Source organism: Podarcis liolepis, assembly GCF_965112155.1.
Source record: "Podarcis liolepis genome assembly, chromosome: 3".
Lineage (NCBI taxonomy): Eukaryota > Metazoa > Chordata > Lepidosauria > Squamata > Lacertidae > Podarcis > Podarcis liolepis.
Window position 1 is genome coordinate 19,119,973 of NC_139557.1, and position 22,693 is coordinate 19,142,665.

General features: G+C 43.7%; 1 protein-coding gene across 1 annotated transcript in view; it reads left to right on the top strand.

The window, feature by feature from the left end:
* Window positions 1–22,693, top strand: part of PCSK2 (proprotein convertase subtilisin/kexin type 2) — a 130,704-nt gene extending 108,011 nt beyond the window's left edge. Inside the window, exons 8-12 of the mRNA XM_083495597.1 lie at window positions 1,904–2,079; window positions 12,383–12,598; window positions 15,418–15,518; window positions 17,353–17,580; window positions 22,016–22,693. Coding sequence (XP_083351723.1) covers window positions 1,904–2,079; window positions 12,383–12,598; window positions 15,418–15,518; window positions 17,353–17,580; window positions 22,016–22,502 — 1,208 coding nt within the window. The 3' untranslated portion in view covers window positions 22,503–22,693. The remainder of the gene's footprint in view (window positions 1–1,903; window positions 2,080–12,382; window positions 12,599–15,417; window positions 15,519–17,352; window positions 17,581–22,015) is intronic.

Here is a 22,693-nt window from a genome sequence, read left to right on the forward strand (position 1 = left end):
ACCATCAAGTGGCCAGCTAAAAGCTGAAAAAGAAAGATTTTTCCAAGTCAGTTTTGGGATGGTAGCAAATGATTCACCCTCTTTCCAGTCAGACCTGTACCAGTAATGGTAAAAGCTTGCAGTGAGCTCTTGAAGGAAGCTGGAAAAGCTCATTTCAAAGGGAAGAGGGCAGCAAAAGAGCTGGAACCCCTTTAGGAAGTGAGCACAGCAGAGGGACAGTTTGAGTGGAGCCTTCTTTCTGATGTGCTGCTACATGCGGGTGGGTTTCTAGGTAAGAGAACCTCCACTTATTGAGTCTGAAATGGTATAGCCCAGAATCCTCTCACCTTGGTCCATTGACTGCTTCTACATAGATCAGTTCAATGAGTTAAAAGCATGGCAGTAGACAGCTAGGAAGCTGGGCTCTTTCCAATTCCATCCTCAAGTTGAATGGGCTTCAGTGGCATAGCGTGGGGGGTGCAGGGGGGGCCGGGCGCACCGGGCGCAACATCTGGGGGTTAGGGTTAGGGGGCGCAAATCCATGGGTTAGGGGGCGCAAATCCATGGGTTAAGGGGCGCAAATCCACGGGTTAGGGGGCGCAAATTACTTGCCTTGCCCCGGGTGCTGACAACCCACGCTACACCACTGATGGGCTTCCCTGCATTTCAGATAATATGCTCAGTGTAACAATTTCAACAGAGACCATCTCCTTTCCAACTTTACACATTTCAACATGATGCTGGTCAACTGTTACTGCTGTAATCGATCTGAAGTAAAACATGTGCATCAAAATAGTTTTTTTAAAATACAGAACATTCTGGGCAGAGCAATCCAAACATCCCATCTGCCATGCTAGGGGATGGATGAGGTGCCTGGATCTGCCAGCCTCTGCCAGCAGGGGACCAGCAAGGGAACCCTCCCTGTGAGGAACTCCCCAATTTGCCCACCCAAGGGCAGGCAGAAGCTACCTCCAGCAATATCAGTACCAGCAACCAGAGTAGCCAGTGAGAAACAAATGGGTCTGTGTGGTCTCTCCCTCCCTCCCTCCCTCCCTCCCTCCCTCCCTCCCTCCCTCCCTCCGTGTGTGTGTGTGTGTGTGTGTGTGTGTGTGTGTGTGTGTGTAACTAGCACAAAGATCCAAAGGATCTTGAGCTAACTCTGCTTCAGACATTTGACAGCAATAAGCCCAATCTGATCCTAGGATCTGCCATAGCAAAGAAGCTTTTCCCCCTCCCCACATTGCACCCAATATCAACTGCCTAAATAGTGCAGTGATGGGCCTGTGGATGGTGCCAAGGCTATGGTGCTCCATTAAGGACGTGGCCTAAACCACTGAGTCTCTTGGGCTTGCTGATCAGAAGGTTGGTGGTTTGAATCCCCACAACAGGGTGAGTTCCCGTTGCTCTGTCCCAGCTCCTGCCAACCTTGCAGTTCAAAAGCACACCAGTGCAAGTAGGTAAATAGGTACTGCTGTGGCGGGAAGGTAAACGGTGTTTCCATGCACTCTGGTTTCCGTCATGGTGTTCCATTGTGCCAGAAGCAGTTTAGTCATGCTGGCGACATGACGCGGAAAGCTGTCTGTGGACAAACGCCGGCTCCCTTAGCCTGAAGTGAGATGAGCACTGCACCCCATAATCGCCTTTGACTGGACTTAACTGTGCTCTTTTACCTTTACCTTACCTTCCATTAAGACCCAGCCAGGCTTTTGGATTACCTTTTTTTTAACTGCAAAGCTTTGCATTCAGAAAATTGAGAAGAACTAAATCCTGCCTCTGCCAAAGTTGTGTATGAGATCCCGTTTTGTGAAAGACAATGCAGATCCAAGATTGGTGTTGCAGGGTTTATACCTGTCAAGAGACCTTAGTGACCTTGAGACCTGTTTCCTCCGCTCATTGTCCACATTTACATTGCTTAAATCCACAGGCATTCGAATGCTGGATCAGCCGTTCATGACAGACATCATAGAAGCTTCCTCGATCAGCCACATGCCTCAAATAATAGATATTTACAGTGCCAGCTGGGGCCCGACCGATAATGGTAAGACTGTGGATGGACCAAGAGAGCTCACCTTACAAGCCATGGCAGATGGTGTGAATAAGGTAATGTGTCTGGTTTAAAACAGTTTTATCATGTCCCTGTGATGTCTGACCTTTTGTGATCAAAAGAGCTCAAACGGGACAAAGCATCAGCAGGGAAGGTCCTTATAACCAATTCACTAACAGAGAAGATCAAACCTGGAACTGTGTTTGATCTTATATATCACTAAATTGGCTGAAGGATCTTCCCTACTTAATTCTTTATTCCATTTAAGTCTATGCCACTGAGAGAGAGGGAGAGGGGGAGAGATTGCTGTTGCTGCTCCAAATAAACCCAGCCCTCAGAATTACTGAGAATTTTTGCTCCACTAATTTGGTTAGCTGGGACACGGGTGGTGCTGTGGGTTAAACCACAGAGCCTAGGACTTGGTGATCAGAAGGTCAGTGGTTCGAATCCCCGCGATGGGGTGAGCTCCCGTTGCTCGGTCCCTGCTCCTGCCAACCTAGCAGTTCAAAAGCTCGTCAAAGGTAAATGGCTTTTCCGTGCGCTGCTCTGGTTTGCCAGAAGCGGCTTAGTCATGCTGGCCACATGACCCGGAAGCTGTACGCTAGCTCCCTCGGCCAATAAAGCGAGATGAGCACCGCAACCCCAGAGTCGGCCATGACTGGACCTAATGGTCAGGGGTCCCTTTACCTTTACCTAATTTGGTTAGTAATTTTTCTATTTTCCCTTTCACCCATTTTCCTTTTCACCCATCCTTCTTCATTGCAACTGCCATCACAAAATGACGTTAGAATGATTAACTTGCTTGCTTAGTGTTAAAACAAGTGCTACGTTAATAGCACAATTAGCCATTACATCTGTTTTACATCAAAATATTAAAATACCAGGAACAGGACCCCCTAATTTGTATTAAGATTGCAACACACAGGGAGGGGAAGTTTAACCCTTCATGGCTGCAATCCTGAAAAACAATCACGCCACCATCATGAATGACAGCACTGGGAGAAAAGCTCCCATGGGCACAGATGAGGGGGAAAGCTCCCATTGGTGCAAATGGGAACTTTTTTGTAATTCTAATTTCCACACAGGATGATTTTTGCCTGCTTTATGTGCTCCTAATGAAAACTGGGTGGGGCAGGGACTGTGCCTGACATCATCATCATCATCATTATTATTAGATGTGGTTGCTAATCATGGTATTCTGGTTTGGTCCTTAGTGATAGTATATCAACTTATTTAGGCTGCACAGTAAATCTAGGGAGATCTAGCAGAACTGTTGTACAATTGCTCATTTTCCACCCGAATAATTTCTTTCTATTGCCTGTGATGACTTCTCACTAAAAACCTTTTCACATCTTTTCCGGTGAACTTAACCTGCTAATAATATCCAAGCATGGCAGAAATATATTTAATAGCTCTGCCCTAATGAGTCGTAAATCTTAGCCCATTCCATGTTCCTTGCTGATCTCGTGTGGTGTTTTGTACTGACACAGCCCACAAGGGCATGAGGAGGACAAAGGAGGTGTCAGGGATGAAGCATGGAGAACTTCCACAGTGTGAACTTCCCCAATTTGTTGCAAATTGTATTAAAAGTCAAGCTAATCTAAACCTTTCTGGATTCCAGTCCATTTTGAAAGAGCTTTACTCAGCAACTTTTGGATGACAAAGATTGTGTGCAGGATTCCATAGAAAAGACTATTTCAATCCTCTCGTCTTGTCCTCCCATTTTGTGGAGCATACAGGCAACTGTTTGAGTAGGGCTCGACATTGTCTGGAATACAAACTAGTCAGCTGAAATCCGTTATGATTCTTGTGACCTGCTCTGGTAACCAAATCAAATATAGGAAGGTTTTCCATTACAGTCGTACCTTGGTTCTTGAACACCTTGGTATTCGGACGTTTTGGCTCCCAAACGCCAAAAACCCAAAAGTAAGTGTTCTGGTTTTCGAACGCTTTTCGGAAGCCAAACGTCTGACGTGGCTTCCAATTGAATGCAGGAAGCTCCTGCAGCCAATCGAATGCCGTGCCTTGGTTTTTGAACGGTATCGGGAGTCAAACATACTTCCGGAATGGGTTAAGTTTGAGAACCAAGGTACAAGTATATTCTGTTCATGAACAGCCAGAAAGGTGGGGCTGCCCATCTCAACCCCAGGGTGGGAATGACACCCCTGGTTATGAGTCTTATGAATGACAAATGTAGGACTTCTTTAAACTATTGTTGTTGGCGTCGGTCTGTCTCTTGAGAAAATGGAGTTCACTTCCGGGGGCGAAGTCACACCGCTGGAGAATCACAGCACTTGCCGTGGCTGTAGAGACCGGTAACCCGTAACAGTTTCCTCCAGTGTTGTTGTTTTTTGCTGCATTCGCTGCCCAGATGACACCCTCAGCCTCACTGATGTGGTCCAAAAGAAGGTAGAGCAATGCATTTGGCATCATTGAGCTTCAGAAGTTTCTGGAAGGAGGTTTACATGAGACCATCCTGTTGAATGGTCGCCTTAAAATGTGAAGGTTCATTATTGTTTCACAAGTTGTGTATGTCTTTAAGGGCCAGGGCAAATAACAAGACCCAGTCTTACAGCTGTGAAACATAGCGGGTGCTGCTAGGTTGTGTTAATTAAGCTGTGTCAGCAATTGGATATAATATATAAAGAGCAGCACCTAGCTCTCGCTTTACCCTGGGTCTTGGGTTGCTGGTTGGGTCATGGGTCATGTTTGTTGTTGTTATCTTTAGTGTAAAAGGAGTTTTTGTTTTGCTATTAAAAGCTTGTTGAAGTTATTTTTGAGTTCTTTGTTATGCATGGTCTCTCCAGCAAGCTCTCTTCAGCGCTACTAAACTGCAAATAGCCAACACATCCAACTGTCTTAAGGACTCCACTCTGGATTTGTTTAGGTTTTACTCCTAAGCATTTTCTTCTTCAAAAATGGAACTATGACTATATATATTTTCCCCTGGATGCTCTTTTCTTCTGTTTTGTTGTATTTTCTGCCTTTCGCTTATGCACAGAAACATGCAAGCCTTTCTTTTCTTTGGAAAGCTCTCAGTGGTTGCTGCTAAAGTCAGATAATTAGCATCCCTGCTACGATGTTCCATTTCAAAGCGTCAGCAGTACTAACCTGGCAAAAAAGGGGGGCTATTAAAGACAGAAAGCACAACTTGCAAAATATTCTCAGTTTTGTAGCAGTCTCATAGATGGAGATCATAATCCTTTATCTCAAAATAATCATATATCTGGAAAAGTCAGCTATCAAGTTCATCACATCTCAATAATAACTGCAGTTACCTGTGAGGTTTGAAATGTTGGCTGAGATCTGGTGGTCTTGCAGTAAGGTTAAAGCTTACTGGGAAATGATATACAATGAATTGAAAAGGATGTTCAAAATAACTTTTATTTTTTAAAAAAACTCCAGAAGCTTTTCTTTGGGGAATTATAGGGACAGAACTACCTAAATTGTATAGAAATTTATTTACATAAGCTAGCTACTACAGTGGTGCCTTGCAAGACGAAATTAATCCGTTCTGTGAGTCTCTTCGTCTAGCGGTTTTTTCGTCTTGCGAAGCAACCCTATTAGTGGCTTAGCGGATTAGCGCTATTAGCGGTTTAGCGGCTATCAAAGGCTTAGCGGCTATTAAAGGCTTAGCGGATTAGCGGCTAAAAGGCTATAAGCGGCTTAGCGGGGAAAAATCGGAACACTCGCAAGATGTTTTCGTCTTGCAAAGCAAGCCCATAGGGAAAATCGTTTTGCGAAGCAGCTCAAAAACGGAAAACCCTTTCGTCTAGCAGGTTTTCCGTCTTGCGAGGCATTCGTCTTGCGGGGCACCACTGTATAGAAGCAAGAATGCTACTTGCCCCATAGTGGAAAGAAGCAGAAGTCTCAGTAAAGGAAGAATGGATACAAAAACTTATGGAATATGCAGAAATGGTGAAACTTACAGGAAAATATGAAATCAAGATAACAAACCATTTATAAAAGAATGGAAATGGTTAATGGAATATTTACAGATAAACTGTAAACAGATTAGAACATTGGCAGGATTATTGTAATAACCTGCAGTTTCATAAGAGTATATATTTAAAGATGGATAAATGAGCAAATTAAGTTTATTTGAATATGCAGAAGATATTAAAAATAAATTTAAGAAACCGCAGAAAGAGGGGGGAGGAAGTCAAGTTTTGAAATGTCAAAATGATTGTAAAATCAATGAAATGTATAAATATGAAAAGTATAAATGAAAAGTTTTCAAAAAGAAAAGAAAGAAATGTTAGCCAAGGAAGGTGTGTTCAGATATTAGTTTTGAAGTTTTCTACCCCTTCAGAATAGTTTTTGGACTAGATAATAACCATCCAGCCCCAGTCCAAAATGGATCAAAAAAGTATGATTTTTAAATTTTATTTTCTTCTTACAGTCATATCTCACCTTTCCTCTAAGGAGCTCAAGCTGTCATGCATGTTTCTCAACCTCCCCATATCCTCACAATATCATTTGTAAGGTATGTTAGGCTGGGAGTCTCTGACTGTCTTAGTGAGCTTCATGGGTCAGACTCTCAGGTCCAAGTCAGTTTACTGCCCATTCACTCACTTTTTAGAGGCCCCATTGGAACTCTTCACAATCTCTCATTGTGATTTCTTTGTGACTCTGAACACTTTAGTATTCTCAGCAAACCTGCCCACATCACTGCTCTCCCAATTAAGAAGCCAAATGCCAGGCCTTGAGGGGCTCTACTTTCTTCATCTCTCCATTCGGATAACTCTCCATTTATTCCTCCCCTCTGCTCCCTGCTGCTTAACTAATTCCTCTCCTCTTCCTCCATTCCTGTTAAGCTTACTCAGGAGTTGTTGGTGAGGTATTTTGTTGAAAGTCTGAGTACACTATGTCAACTGGATCACTTCCCTCTGCATGCTTGTTTATGCTCTCAAAGAACAGGAGGGAACGGTTGCGGTTGCTCGAGAGTAACCAGGCAGGTATCCGACCTGTCTTTTACAGGTTTTATTTTGGTGTAAACTATTTACAGTGAGGGACGCGGGTGGCGCTGTGGGTTAAACCACAGAGCCTAGGAGTTGACGATCAGAAGGTCGGTGGTTTGAATCTCCGCGACGGGGTGAGCTCCCGTTGCTCAGTCCCTGTTCATGCCAACCTAGCAGTTCGAAAGCACGTCAAAGTGCAAGTAGATAAATAGGTACCGCTCTGGCGGGAAGGTACACGGCGTTTCCGTGCACTGCTCTGGTTCGCCAGAAGCGGCTTAGTCATGCTGGCCACATGACCCGGAAGCTGTACGCCGGCTCCCTCGGCCAATAAAGCGAGATGAGCACCGCAACCCCAGAGTCAGTCACGACTGGACCTAATGGTCAGGAGTCCCTTTACCTTTACTTACAGTGAAGAGCTTTGGTGAGTTCACTTAGCATCCTCGGAGAAGAAAAATAATTGAAAAAAAGTCTTTTTTGCAAACTTTAGAAGTAGTGTATTTTTATGAAGTTTGTTTATTATTATTTTATGAACCGTATCCACATTCTAATTTTATGTGATTCCCCCCCTTTCTTTCTCCCTCTCTGCATAGTTGAGATCTCTGTTACATGCATAATATAAATCCAATTAGGACTATTTTCAGAATAGTAAAGTAATTATTCTACAGAAATGTCATGGATCTTTAATATAACTCCTAGGTGAATAAACATTGAGGACTCTTCCTTTGCCAACCAGAGCTTGAATTTAATATACAAAGGTGATTACTCATGAATAAATAATGAGAACTGAAATGTTGGCTGAGCAAGAGAGGCACATCGGGAATGTTAATGAGCTGCTAAACTGAAAATGATACTTCTCAGAATTCGAGAAGGGGCTCAGAAGAAGCCAAGGTTCAGCCAAGTTGTGCTCCTGATATTTTGGACAGCTCCCATCATTCCTGGGTGTTGTGATCTAAAACAGGCGTAGGCAAACTCGGCCCTCCAGATGTTTGAGACTACAATTCCCATCATCCCTGACCACTGGTCCTGTTAGCTAGGGATGATGGGAGTTGTAGTCCCAAAACATCTGGAGGGCCGAGTTTGCCTATGCCTGATCTAAAACATCTATAGGACACCAAGTTAGAGGAGGATGCTCTGTAAGAATGAAGATAATCATGCCTTGTAAGCATGATGATTCTTCAACTTTGTTTTCATTTTAACGTTACACCCAAGATCTTTGAACTTGCTTATACTGTCTTGGTTTATATATTTGTGGCTTCATGAACAGCGTTTATCCAGTTTCAACTTATCCTTGTTTAAAGGAAAAAAGTTCTCAAACAGCCAATTGCTGTGTGTGTGGTTGGCTTTTTACATCAGCAGGTTTTTCAAAAAGAAGTCGCTCTTGGAAAAAGATCAAACTTTTTTTTACTAAGGCTGTGGTCTGAGCTTCATCACAATTTGCAATGTGTCATCTGTACCTTCCTTCCTGCATTGCCAGTGAATGTTATATTGCCTCAGTAAGACGGCTGTGCCTAAGGCACAAAAAATTCCGCAAAGGTGGAAATTGCCTGGAGGGAAGTATTAAGAATTTATGTTCTAATCAAGGCATTGTAATTGGGTTCTCCAGTGGAAGGAAAAACCCAGGTGTTAAAAAATAAATGGCTGTTCTCATTTTCCTTTAGCCACAGTTATGAGCAACTGGATTTGTCATTGTTAAAGGTGAACAGTGGGGAAATACGAGTAGCAATGTCATAGAACTATGCAAGTCACTGAATAAGTCACTGAGAAGCTAAGATTAAAATGAATTCAGACAGCAGTTCTAAACCCACTCACCTGGGAGTAAGTGTCGTTGAACTCAATGCAGCTTCTCTGCATGTCAACCCAAGATTATTCATATATGTTTCAAGTCCAGCGGCAGCCTAATGCAAAGTGTGACCAGAAAGTCTGGTGAATGGTCACAGAAATCGGACAGCGAGAAGTATTTGAACATACATGCTTTACAGCAGGGGTCAGAAAACTTTTTCAGCAGGGGGCCGGTCCACTGTCCCTCAGACCTTGTGGGGGGACAGACTATATTTTGGGGGGGAAATGAATAAATTCTTATGCCCCACAAATAACCGAGAGATGCATTTTAAATAAAAGCACACATTCTACTCATGTAAAAACACGCTGATTCCCGGACCGTCCATGGGCCGGGTTTAGAAGGCGATTGGGCCGGATCCAGCCTCCGGGCCTTGGTTTGCCTACTCATGCTTTACAGGCCTTCAAAGTAGGCTGCCTCTGATACAATGCACCATTGACAACGTTCGTAGAACTGTTGGAAACTTCTGGAGAAATTCTCTTTTCGTACTGCTTTCAGTTCCCTCGTCACAGCAGCTTGGACGTGTGAAATGTTGGAAAAGCCATGCCCTTTCAGTGCAGATTTCAGTTTTGGAACAAGAAAGAAATCCGGTGGGGCCAAAACGGGAGAATATGGAGGGTGGGACAACTTAGTAACCTCAGTGACGATTTCATGCAGAATATGCAATTCTTCCGCATCAATAACTCATGAACTTTGTCAACGTTTGCCACTGTTCTGCTCTTTGATGATCTGCTCTGCCAAACTCAGAGTCGTCTTCGGTGGTTTGCCGTCCCTCACGGAAATGCTTAAACCACTCATACACTGTTTTTCAAATTATAACTTCATCTCCTTCCACAATTGTGATCATTTCGTTGGTTTCCGATGCTGATGGTATGTTCAAATAATTCTTGCTGTCAGATTTCTGTGACCATTCACCGAACTTCCCAGTCACACCTTGTATTTCTCTCCCATTTTAGGATCCTTCATTTACCTTATTGGTGATTGTTGACATCCCAGGTGTGCTGTTACGGCTGGAATTGTGATTGCATTGCCATTTATATCTCATATATCTATATCTTTACTCTTTGATCAGACCTTCTTATAAGTGTTACCTCAGTGTCTTCAGTGAGTGAAGGGCAGCTTCTTTGTGAATGTTGGCCACTATCGATTGGATGGCAACAGGTCTTAGAACCCCTGCCTTTGCAAAGTTCCTACTCTTATGGACTAGCGCAGGCACGCCCAACAGGTAGATCGTGATCTACCGGTAGATCACTGGAAGTCTGTGGTAGATCACCGGTAGATTACTGACTCCTCCCAAAGAAGCTACAACTTTGACCTGAACCCTCCAGTTTTTAACTCTATGAGTAGATCGCAGTCTCTTGGGAGTTGGCCTGGACTAGCACATCTCTCAATTTGGAAGTTTTCACCCTGCATCTTTACATACAGTTCCTGTTCCAGAAGATCTGTTAAATTAGGTTATTTTGCATTTCTCCTCTCCACTTTCACCTTACTTGCGCTATTGGCAAGTGTTAATACAGATCAAATGCTGGCAAGTCTGGGCCACCAATTGCTCTTGTTTCTGCCATCCAGCTCTTAAATCTGATCAAATGAATCTGTATCAGTTGGTTTTGATACATAAGACGGAATGTTTCTGGGTCCAACAAGAGGCACCAAGAATGAAGAGTAGTTTCATATATAAAATGCTTTATTCAGAGGAGCCTCGACAAATTAGAAGCTCTTATCATTACATAAGTGGTGTGCTCTAATTCTTCACACACTCAGATCACATCCCTACAATTGTATAAAAATGATCCAGATGCTTTATGTTGCCATTATAAAGAAAAAACAGCAGGAGCTTTTTATCTTCCATTTGCAATTTCAAATCAGAATTAGGTTTTGATTCCCTTTTGCACAGCTTCTTAGTTAGAATCCGGAGGAGCTCTTGCAAGGGGCCTATTGTAATATTGGCTTATTGCCCACCCACCAAAAACCTATGAAGTTGAGAAAACACACACACACACACACACACACACACACACACACACACGTATACATTCCAGGCATGATTCTATGTGGATGAACTTTCCTTATTTTTCCAGAGTTTTTGACCATACCTGATCTAAGATTTTTAAAAAATGAGTATGTGCTTTTTCATTCGATATATGTTCAGACATACATCAAGTTAGGCCACTTTGGGAGCTGTTGGTGGTACATGGGAATGTATATTTGATAAACTTGAATGCTTCCATCATCTTCCAGGCTGCGGTATTGAACCAGAGTCTATTATTATTATTATTATTATTATTATTATTATTATTATTATTAAATTTAAATAGTTTGAAATATTTGATGATTTATTTGGATCGTAACAATTGCTGATTGTGTGAATGGGCATCTTGTCTCATTAGACCCTAAGTCTATGATGGCGATCTGCCCAAAGTAGCCTCTGGTAGGACACAGAAATTCTTTCTGGCTAGGTGATCATATTTGTCTATTGCAACACTGGGGAACTTCTGGCTGCAGGCTTAGGTACAGCTGATCATCAGTGCTTGCAGAGAGCTGTCAATTGGGCTGTGAAGCCTTGATGATCAGCTGATTGTCTCGGCTTCAAAGTGTCACTCACCCAACATGGTTGAATTTCAAGGTGTGGATGAAAATGGGCCATCAAACACCAGTGTGATGTCAGATTGCTGATAGTTGGGCTTCCAGATCCAGTTCCCCATTCCTGGTCTATTGTAGAGTTGCTTTATTATATCTCTTTTCTTTGTCAAAACAGACATATGTGTGGCAAAGCTACTCAGCCTTCTTAACAAACCAGGGGCGCTTTCGAGCATAAACTCTCTAATTGCGCCTGACTGCCAGATAACCAAAGGGCAGAGCAGGTTAAGTGGACTTGTGTCCGTCACAACACTGGCTCTGCTCCTATTATCCCTGGAATTGATTCTCTCTCATGTGTGTCTTACTAACTGCTGGGAAATTCTTTTGTGTACTGAGAAAATAGAGATTTAAAGGGCAACATCCTGAGCACAAATGAATGGCTGTGATTTGCCCCAAACAAAGGTGTGTAGGACTCAATACATTTGTCACTTTGGGTAGCTGTGAATTGAGCTGCATTTCCCTATATTAATACAAAAAGTAAAAAAGGTAAAGGACCCCTGGATGGTTAAGTCCAGTCAAAGGTGACTACGGGGTTGTGGCGCTCATCTCTGCTTTCAGGCCAAGGGAGCAGGCGTTTGTCCACAGACAGCTTTCCATGTCATGTGGCCAGCATGAATAAACCGCTTCTGGTGCAATGGGAAACCAGAGTGCATGGAAATGCTGTTTACCTTTCTGTCACAGCGGTACCTATTTATCTACTTGCACTGGTGTGCTTTCGAACTGCTAGGTTGGCAGGAGCTGGGACAGAGCAATGGAAGCTCACCCCGTTGCGGGGATTCGAACTGCCGACCTTCTGATCAGCAAGCCCAAGAGGCTCAGTGGTTTAGACCACAGCGCCACCCATGTCCACAATATAGCTCCACAATAACATGAGCCTATGTATATAGCCTGAACCTGACAATTCTGAGTCCCCCTTTCCCACAGGGCCGAGGCGGCAAGGGAAGCATCTATGTGTGGGCCTCTGGAGATGGAGGAAGCTACGATGACTGCAACTGTGACGGTTATGCATCAAGCATGTGGACCATCTCCATCAATTCGGCTATTAACGATGGCCGGACGGCTTTGTATGATGAAAGCTGCTCCTCAACCTTGGCTTCTACTTTTAGCAATGGGAGGAAGAGAAATCCCGAAGCTGGCGTGGTGAGTAGAGAAATCACAAATTGTAGTGTTGTCTTTCCACAACATTAAGGGGTCTTCCTTTCCAGGAAGGAACACCCCTCTACATCTTTTGACCAACTAAGCCTTGCTAAATCTTCCCAGCAAGCATCTAATGACTAGAGCAGATATTTAACGCTTGGAGGAGCTGGAGAGAAACGTGGTTTTGAAACAGCTGTGTTGGTCTGCCCTAAGATAGACAAACTTCTTGGTACAGTGGTAGCTCAGGTTACATACGCTTCAGGTTACACACTCTGCTAACCCAGAAATAGTGCTTCAGGTTAAGAACTTTGCTTCAGGATAAGAACAGAAATTGGGCTCCAGCGGCACGGCAGCAGCAGCAGGCCCTATTAGCTAAAGTGGTGCTTCAGGTAAAGAACAGTTTCAGGTTAAGAACGGACCTCCGGAACGAATTAAGTACTTAACCTGAGGTACCACTGTATATTTCGTCTCAAGTTATACCCTGGTCTTGTTCAGTTTACCATTGTTCAGACTTCACCATGTAGCAGCAAACCATATTTTCAAAAGGACCCAGTGAGTTCTGATTTGGAAGCATCTTTAAAAAAACCCCAGAAAACATGATGAGTTCAAGTTCATTATCCGGTGAAACCAACTTTCACTCTTTTTGCCCAGCCAAAAAAAAAAATATTCCTTGGGATCAGTCTTCAGTGATAATCCCATGGTAACTGGTGTACCTGAAAATGTTTTCATTGACATGGTCCTAAGAAGACTGGGCCTATGTTGCTTTTATGATCATTGCAAAACTGACTCATTATAGGAAAACAGGCCAGGAAAGGTATGCTTTGGCCACATTTAGCCTTTTAAACCATGGGAACAGGGAGTTATTGTATTTTGTTTGTTATTATGGTATGTATTTTTGTGTTTTATATTGAAAACCGCCCTGTGATCCTTGAATGAAGGGTGGTATAGAAATCAAATCAATCAATCAATCAATCATTAAAATCATAGAAACCATAGCTTAGCATGACGTGAAGAAGCTGCAGCATGCCTTCCTGTGCAGCTGCAAGGAGGAGTTCGAAATGTTTCGCTTCCATTATTCCTGACACACAGCTTGACGTGGCATCCAGACCATCAAATTGGCGGTTGGAGGATGGATGGTGGCTAACAGGTTGAGGTTGAATCCTGACAAGACAGAAGTACTGTTTTTGGGGGGTAAGGAGGTGGGCTGGTGTGAGGACTCCCTGGTCCTGAATGGGGTAACTGTGCCCCTGAAGGACCAGGTGAGCAGCCTGGGAGTCATTTTGGACTCACAGCTGTCCATGGAGGCGCAGGTTAATTCTGTGTCCAGGGCAACTGTCTACCAGCTCCATCTGGTAAGCAGGCTGAGACCCTACCTGCCCGCAGACTGTCTTGCTAGAGTGGTGCATGCTCTAGTTATCTCTCGCTTGGACTACTGCAATGTGCTCTACGTGGGGCTACCTTTGAAGGTGACCTGGAAACTGCAACTAATCCAGAATGCAGCAGCTAGACTGGTGACTGGGAGTGGCTGCTGGGACCACATAACACTGGTCCTGAAAGACCTACATTGGCTCCCAGTATGTTTCTGAGCACAATTCAAAGTGTTGATGCTGACCTTTAAAGCCCTAAACAGCCTCGGCCCACTATACCTGAAGGAATGTCTCCACACCCATCGTTCCAAGGCTGAGGGTCTTCTGGCAGTTCCCTCCCTGCAAGAAGTGAGGTTGCAGGGAACCAGGCAGAGGGCCTTCTCAGTAGTGGTGGGCGCTCTGTGGAACGCCCTCCCATCAGATGTCAAGGAAATAAACGACTATCTGACTTTTAGAAGTCATCTGAAGGCAGCCCTGTTTAGGGAAGTTTTTAATGTTTGAGAGCCACCCAGAGTGGCTAGGGAAACCCAGCCAGATGGGCAGGGTATAAATAATATATTATTATCATTGGAGGGACGCGGGTGGCACTGTGGGTAAAAACCTCAGCGCCTAGGACTTGCCGATCGCATGGTCGGCGGTTCAGATCCCCGCGGCAGGGTGCGCTCCCGTTGCTCGGGCCCAGCGCTTGCCAACCTAGCAGTTCGAAAGCACCCCCGGGTGCAAGTAGATAAATAGGGACCGCTTACTAGCGGGAAGGTAAATGGCGTTCCGTGTGCTGCGCTGGCTCACCAGAGCAGCTTCGTCACGCTGGCCACGTGACCCGGAAGTATCTGTGGACAGCGCTGGCTCCCGGCCTATAGAGTGAGATGAGCGCACAACCCTAGAGTCTGTCAAGACTGGCCCGTACGGGCAGGGGTACCTTTACCATTATTATTATTATTATTATTATTATTATTATTATTATTATTATTGGCTTATAGTTAACAAAGCTTCTCAGCCTTCTACGACGGTGAGCCAATAGAAACTGATAGCCCTAGGTTGGCTCCTGATGGGTTGGATCCAGAGTTCATATTGCGTTGGGGGACCCTGTGGAACTGTATGAGAGCTGGCACTGGGGTCTTCAGGGGTAAAGGGAAATGAGCAAACATGGCCTCCCCTCCCTCTAGTCTCCTGGTGGGAGCCTCTGTGTCTCTGTTATTAAACAAATAATCTAACTGAATTTTGAACAACTGGTGAATGAATCTGAAACGAAGTTAGTATTTACTGTTAATTACATTTTCCTAATTATTTTTTTAAAATACTTTAACTGTCTGCTGCTGTTCAGTAAATGAAAAGAACTGAAGTATATTAAAATAAGCAAAAATATTTCATACCATTTTCATCTGCCTTTCCAGCTTGTAGGAGAATGGAATGTTCTCCCTCCCCCAGGTTAATTTTTCTGTATTCTTCTTTCAGGCTACGACAGATTTATATGGCAACTGTACCCTGCGCCACTCTGGAACATCTGCAGCCGCGCCAGAGGCTGCGGGAGTGTTTGCACTGGCACTGGAGGCAAAGTGAGTGAAAACAGCCATCAATTATACTGTTACGAATTTAAATTACTCCTATTTATGGCTATAAACAAACCTCTTAAGCTTGCATGAGCCAAAACGCAAAATTCCATGTTACATTAAATGGTTTATTTTTGAATAGGTAATTTTACTAATGTAAATGCGCTCGGCTTCTCCCTAACCATCTTCTGTTGCTCTTTTTCCCCCTGGCCATTTATGCATCATCAAACCAGACAACACAGATTTGCATGAAATTTGCATATGTTGATGGTGCATATAAATAAATGCAAATTTCCATTGGGAAAGCTGAAATGCTTGTCCTGATGGAATGTGTGTCATAGCATGATGTGCAGGGATGCGGATGGTACTGCGGTCTAAACCGTTGAGCCTCTTGGGCTTTCCGATCGGAAGGTCGGCAGTTCGAATCTGCACGGCTCCCATTGCTCTGTCCCAGCTCCTGCCAACCTAGCAGTTTGAAAGCCCGCCAGTGCAAGTAGATAAATAGATACTGCTGCGGTGGAAAAGGAAACGGCATTTTCGTGCGCTCTGGTTTCCCTCATGGTGTCCCGTTGCACCAGAAGCAGTTTAGTCATGCTGGCCACATGACCTGTCTATAGATAAATGCCGGCTCCCTCAGCCTGAAAGCAAGACGAGTGTCGCAACCCCATAGTCCCCTTTAACCGGACTTAACTGTCCAGGGATCCCTTACCTTTACCTTTTTTAAAAAAACAAAACAAAAACATAGCATGATGTTGAATTCAATGTCGCACAATGTCACTTGTTCTGTCAGGGCATGAAATTCAGCTTGCCAGATGGAATGATCATTCCTTTCTCATCACCAACGCGTTGCTCTTGGTACAACTTCAGGGGCCTGACCTAGTCCCTGCTTGACCCTAGCCCCATCCAAGTAAACATCAGCCATGTCCATATTGGGAGGGTGACTCCCCAGCTCTGCCCCACTGTTCATGCCATGGCTGGTAATAATGGAACAGTGCTATGCTTGGTGCAAAAAGGACCTTAGTTTGCAGCAAGGCATTCTGGGATGCAAAAGCAAATGGCTGCTGTCCTTCTGGAAATATGAGAGGCAAATCTGATGATCTCCAAAGCTTGCTCACCTCTCTGTAATTCTCATAAACATAACATATTATTTGTGGATTTCTCCAGACAGCTCTCTGGAAGTTTTTCAATGGTTAAGAGAACTATAAAACCCTTCCTAGAGACAGAGGCATAGGAAGGTCAGATGGTACCCCCATACACATTGATTATTATTATTTGCCTGCAAAAATGGTTTTGCGTTATTTCCTATTTTCTTACAAAGGAATAATAATAATAAATAATGATAAACTTGTATTTATATCCCGCCCTCCCCGGCCGAAGTCAGGCTCAGGGTGGCTAACATCAGATACATAACCTTGGTATAAAATCAAACAGTAATTACATTACCTCCTAAAAACATGTCAAAATCAAATTAAAGTCTAATTAGATGGCTTTCCGCAGGGTTAGGGTTGGGAACAGTAAGTGCTCCACTGAATTGAAATTTCAGCCTTCACGACATAGGATAACGGCCAAGTAAACAGCTATTTTTGTGGTCAAGATATTAACTGATATGCATGGAATTTCATACATAGCTATATAATCCCTAGTGTAGTAAGATAAGACCTTTGGAGCAGGCATTTTTTTTTAAAAAAAAGTTTTTTATGAACAGCCCTATTAGGGTAGTAATTGTTCCTTGATAATTTGTCACCCCCCTCCATGATGGTACCTGGGGCGGACCACCCCCGCCCCTCTTTCTATGCCGCTGCCTAGAGATATCATCTCTTACCATATTGCTCTCTTGCAGCCTGGATCTGACATGGAGAGACATGCAACATTTGACGGTGCTCACCTCCAAAAGGAATCAACTTCATGACGAGGTTCACCAGTGGCGAAGAAATGGTGTCGGCCTAGAATTCAACCACCTGTTCGGCTATGGCGTCCTTGATGCTGGGGCAATGGTTAAGATGGCTAAAGACTGGAAGACAGTTCCAGAAAGATTTCACTGTGTCGGTGGGTCGATACAAGAGCCTCAGTAAGTGATAACAAACATAAGGGGTTCAGTTCAGGGGTAGTCTCTTTATAATCAGCGGGATTGCGTCACTTACGAATATAAGATTACCTGCCATATTGTCTCAGAGAAAAAAAATATTGTCCAAAGTGGTTCAGAAGACACCTTTAGCTGTTTTGAAGGGAGTGGATATTGTAGCGAGGTTTTGAGTTGCATAACAGTTTACTTCAGGTATGAAACCAGGGTTGTCAGGTGGCAGACAAAACATAACGCAGTTTCCTGCTTGAAGAAGAGTTGTGTGCTGAATTATAGTGAAGGAGCTTGCCTTTGCAATAGTAGCAACAAATCTGGGTAACACTATGCAAGTAGAAATGAATATTCTCCACCACAAGAATGCGTTCCAAAGCTTTACTGGAAACAGTTTTAAAATAGTTACATATAAACATTTGAATTATACAAAGTTATACATTGGTCTTAAACAAAGTAGTAGTGTAGTCTTCTTTTTAGTCCTTAATGCAGTTCAAAAACTTTCCTCTCTCTGGTACCTAAGTAACTTGCTTGTTCTGCAGATTTGCAGTTCAGGCTTCTGGGTTGAAACAGAAACATCCAACCTTTTCTTCCGCATTCGCCAGAGTGAAACCTCCCGTGCCTAACGCAAACTTCTCTTTGCAAATGCATACAAACATTACATTTTATGTCTTTAATACAAAGGGCAGCTTTTAAATTGATTGTGACAGTGGCTACAGCAGCAGAAGCAGAAGCAATAACTGGAAAGCCTTTCTGTGGAGCCTCCTCTCCTCTTTGGACACTGTAGTTTTCCAGGACACCTTAGCACTCAGTAAAAGCAACAGGTGCCCTGGAAACAACATGCCCATTTGTTTCTTATGCCTGAAGATTTTGTCAAGAACCTGATCTCCCTGTGGAGCGCTGAGGCAACATGGAAAACTACATGACTCAGAGCTCATTGTTCATAGCACGTGCCCAGCACTAGTCCTAAAGATCTCCGTCCTGACCTGGTGTGCATGTACCACTCAGGGTGGCTAAGCAGTGGTGATAAACTAACAGTTGCCTGGGACTAGTGCTGGATTGGGGCCCATGACAGGCTCAAATGCCAGGGCTGCAGAAGCTTCTGCAGTTGTGGGGAGAGGACCTGTAGATCTCCCACTCTGAGACCTCTCTCTTTTACGTCAGACGGGGGGATCTGATGCATCCTAGGGCCTCTGGGACTCCTTAAAAGGAGCCAAGGGATCGCTGGGCCAACCTTATTAGATCCTTCATTGATTTATTATGCCATTTGGTGATAACTCCAAAACACTTCAAAGAACGCCATACAAGGTGTTTGAATGCTGTACCAGCGCAGCACTAAATATGTTGTTTGCTCAGTGTTCGCTAAATCTCCAATTAAGGGCCAGGCAGCCCAATTATTTTCTGATTATCCTCATGCAGTAAACAGAATGAGTCAACAAGCAAATCAATTAATGCTAATTGACTGCAACAGCTAAAGTTCAATTGAGTTATTTGAAATACTAACCTAATGATGGACAATTTATGCCTCTAACAGCTGCAATTCACCTTTTCAGTGTTATTTCCCAAAGTGGTTGTGCTTTAGAGGAAATAAAAGAGATCTAGCTCTAGAATGAAGAGGTTAATGGTTTGCAAAAGTTTGATTAGCATGCTACTTTATTTTATTTATATAGAATTCATTAGGGGTTTCCATGTACCTGTATATTGTGAAAGTAAGAAGTGTTAAAGATGTGCCCTTAAGTTTACAATAGTAAGAATTAGAGTTGTGCTGAGTTTTCAAGAGGTTCTGTTTCTGATGTGAAGAGTGCCATTTTGTGAGATGGGAGAGAGGATGAAAATATCCCCCACGGGGGAGGGAAAGCTTATATTCCCCTTTTACATTCATTTTCCCACATCTGTTCTCAGCTATTTTTTTGTGATCTGATGCTGCTCTGTAGCTCCCCTCCCTCCCACTTCATTACTGCATCATCATCATCATCGTCATCATCTATTATTTATACCACACGCATCTGGCTGGGTTTCCCCAGTCACTCTGGGCAGCTCCCAACAGAATATTATTATTATTATTATTAAAAAGCAATAAAATATCAAACATTAAAAACTTTCCTAAACAGGGCTGCCTTCAGATGTCTTCTAAAAGTCAGGTAGTTGTTTATTTCCTTGACATCTGATGGAAGGGTGTTCCACAGGGGCAGGCACTACTACCGAGAAAGCCCTCTGCCTGGTTCCCTGTAACCTCACTTCTCGCAGGGAGGGAACCGCCAGAAGGCCCTCAGCACTAGACCTCAGTGTCCAGGCTGAACTAAGGGGGTGGAGACGCTTCTTCACGTATACTTCAAGTATACTGAGCTGATGCTGTTTAGGGCTTTAAAGGTGAGCACCAACACTTTGAATTGTGTTTGGAATCGTACTGGGAGCCAATGTAGGACCAGTGTTATATTGTCTTGGTGGCCACTTCCAGTCAGCTGCCCCGGACACAGAATTAACCTGCGCCTCCATGGACAGCTGTGAGTCCAAAATGATTCCCAGGCTGTGCACCTGGTCCTTCAGGGGCACAGTTACCCCATTCAGGACCAGGGAGTCCTGATTTCAACCAACCAGGGATCATATATTAAGCATGGATCCAGGTCTCAAACCAAATTTGATTGTGTGATTACCTCATTGACAACGAAACATACAAGCAATGTTTTTCCCTAAGTGGGAAGAAGGAAAGCTATTGCACAGGCATCTAGGCTTCTCTTAATAAGCTACCGTGGTGGTTTCAATGCTCACCAGGCACTAAGGGTGAATTAAATAGCCTCTCCTCTAATGGCCATTTGCCATCATGCCTCAGTCTTGTCAAGCTGACTTGATATATTTATGGCTCATCTTCAAATATTTTGATGTTCTCTCTCTCTCTCTCTCTCTCTCTCTCTCGCTCTCTCTCTCGCTCTCTCTCTCTCTCTCGCTCTCGCTCTCTCTCTCTCTCGGGTATTTTATTGCTGTTTGATTTGAATAAGTTTTTTTTATCTTATTAGCCCACTTCTATCAGTCATCTATCTATATCTGTTTTCTTGCTTTTTTGGGTTAGCCACCTTGGGTGCTATGTCTAGAAACAAGAAAATATATTAAGTCTTGAGAAAGCAAATGGCAAAATTAATTATCCTACAACACACACACACACACACACACACAGAGAGAGAGACAAAGACCGAGCATTGTGACAACCAATCAGGCCACTGACACAATCCCACAACTGTACCCAAACTTTGGTCCATGGTGCTAGGCTACGCTATGGGGTTAAAATTTGTTTCAGAGATGACACCCACCCACATCCACAGAATGTGTGTGTGTAGGGTGGGTGGTTGAATCAAAGTCAAGGATAGGAATCATGGATGACTTTAGGGGTTGGCAAGAGCCATACCCCAGTAATAATAATAATAATAATAATAATAATAATAATAATAATAATAAAAAATTATTATTTATACCCCGTCTATCTGACTGGGTTTTCCCAGCCACCCTGGGCGGCTTCCAACAGAATATTAAAATACAATAGTCTATTAAACATTAAAAGCTTCCCTAAACAGGGCTGCCTTCAGATGTCTTCTAAAAGTTTGGTAGTTGCTTTTCTCTTTGACATCTGGTGGGAGGGGGTTCCACAGGGCAGGTGCCACTACTGAGAAGGCCCTCTGCCTGGTTCCCTGTAACTTGGCTTCTCGCAGCAAGGGAACTGCCAGAAGGTCCTTGGCACTGGACCTCAGTGTCCAGGTAGAACGATGGTAGTGGAGACGCTCCTCCAGGTATACTGGACCGAGGCTGTTTAGGGCTTTAAAGGTCAGCACCAACACTTTGAATTGTGATCGGAAATGTACTGGGAGCCAGTGTAGGTCTTTCAAGACTGGTGTTATATGGTCTCGGCGGCCGTTCCCAATCACCAGTCTAGCTGCCGCATTCTGGATTAGTTGTAGTTTCCGGGTCACCTTCAAAGGTAGCCCCACAAAGAGCACATTGCAGTAGTCCAAGCAAGAGATAACTAGACCCTGCACCATTCTGGTGAGACAGTCCACGGGCAGGTAGTATAGGAGGAGGAATTATATTCCCTTTCATTACATAACCTCATCTGTTTTGAAGTCTTCAAAAACCAACATTTATCCCAGGCATAGGCAAACTCGGCCCTCCAGATGTTTTGGGACTACAATTCCCATCATCCCTGACTGGTCCTGTTAGCTAGGGATGATGGGAGTTGTAGTCCCCAAACATCTGGAAGGCTGAGTTTGCCTATGCCTGATTTAACCATTAGCTATATGGAAATGTGACACTCTCTGGTTAATAATGATTTTGTTGCAATACTTTCTGTATTCATCCACAAAGCCGTAATGAATATGCTCTGGTAAACAGATGTGCTATGAAAAATGTGGCATTCAAAACCATTTCATTTATTTGTACACTCCAGGAAAATACCATCCAGTGGCAAGTTGGTTCTGACTCTTACGACTGATGCTTGCGAGGGGAAAGAGAACTTTGTCCGTTACCTTGAACACGTCCAGGCCGTCATAACAGTGAACTCTACCAGGAGAGGGGACTTGAATGTCAACATGACATCCCCGATGGGGACGAAATCCATTTTGCTGAGTCGGCGTCCCAGAGATGATGATTCCAAGGTGGGCTTTGACAAATGGCCTTTCATGACAACACATTCTTGGGGAGAAGACCCCAGGGGTACTTGGGTTCTGGAAGTTGGGTTTGTTGGTCTCCTGCCTCAGAAGGGAGTCCTCAAGGAGTGGACATTAATGCTACATGGAACTCAAAGTGCACCCTACATAGACCAAATAGTAAAAGATTACCAGTCTAAATTGGCCATGTCCAAGAAGGAAGAGTTGGAAGAAGAATTAGATGAAGCGGTAGAGAGAAGCTTGAAGAGTATATTGAACAAGAACTAGCTCTGCTTTGCATGTCAGACAGCATCCTTTCCCCATTTCCTTTCCTAAACATTAGGCATATTCCAGTTATTGTCTTTAGAACATTATCCTAACTCCCTGGTTTCCCCCCAATTATCTGCATTGTCTAACTTAATTACAGTGAAAACTTTTGAATTCTGAGCCACAAATATATTATTATTATTATCTACCAA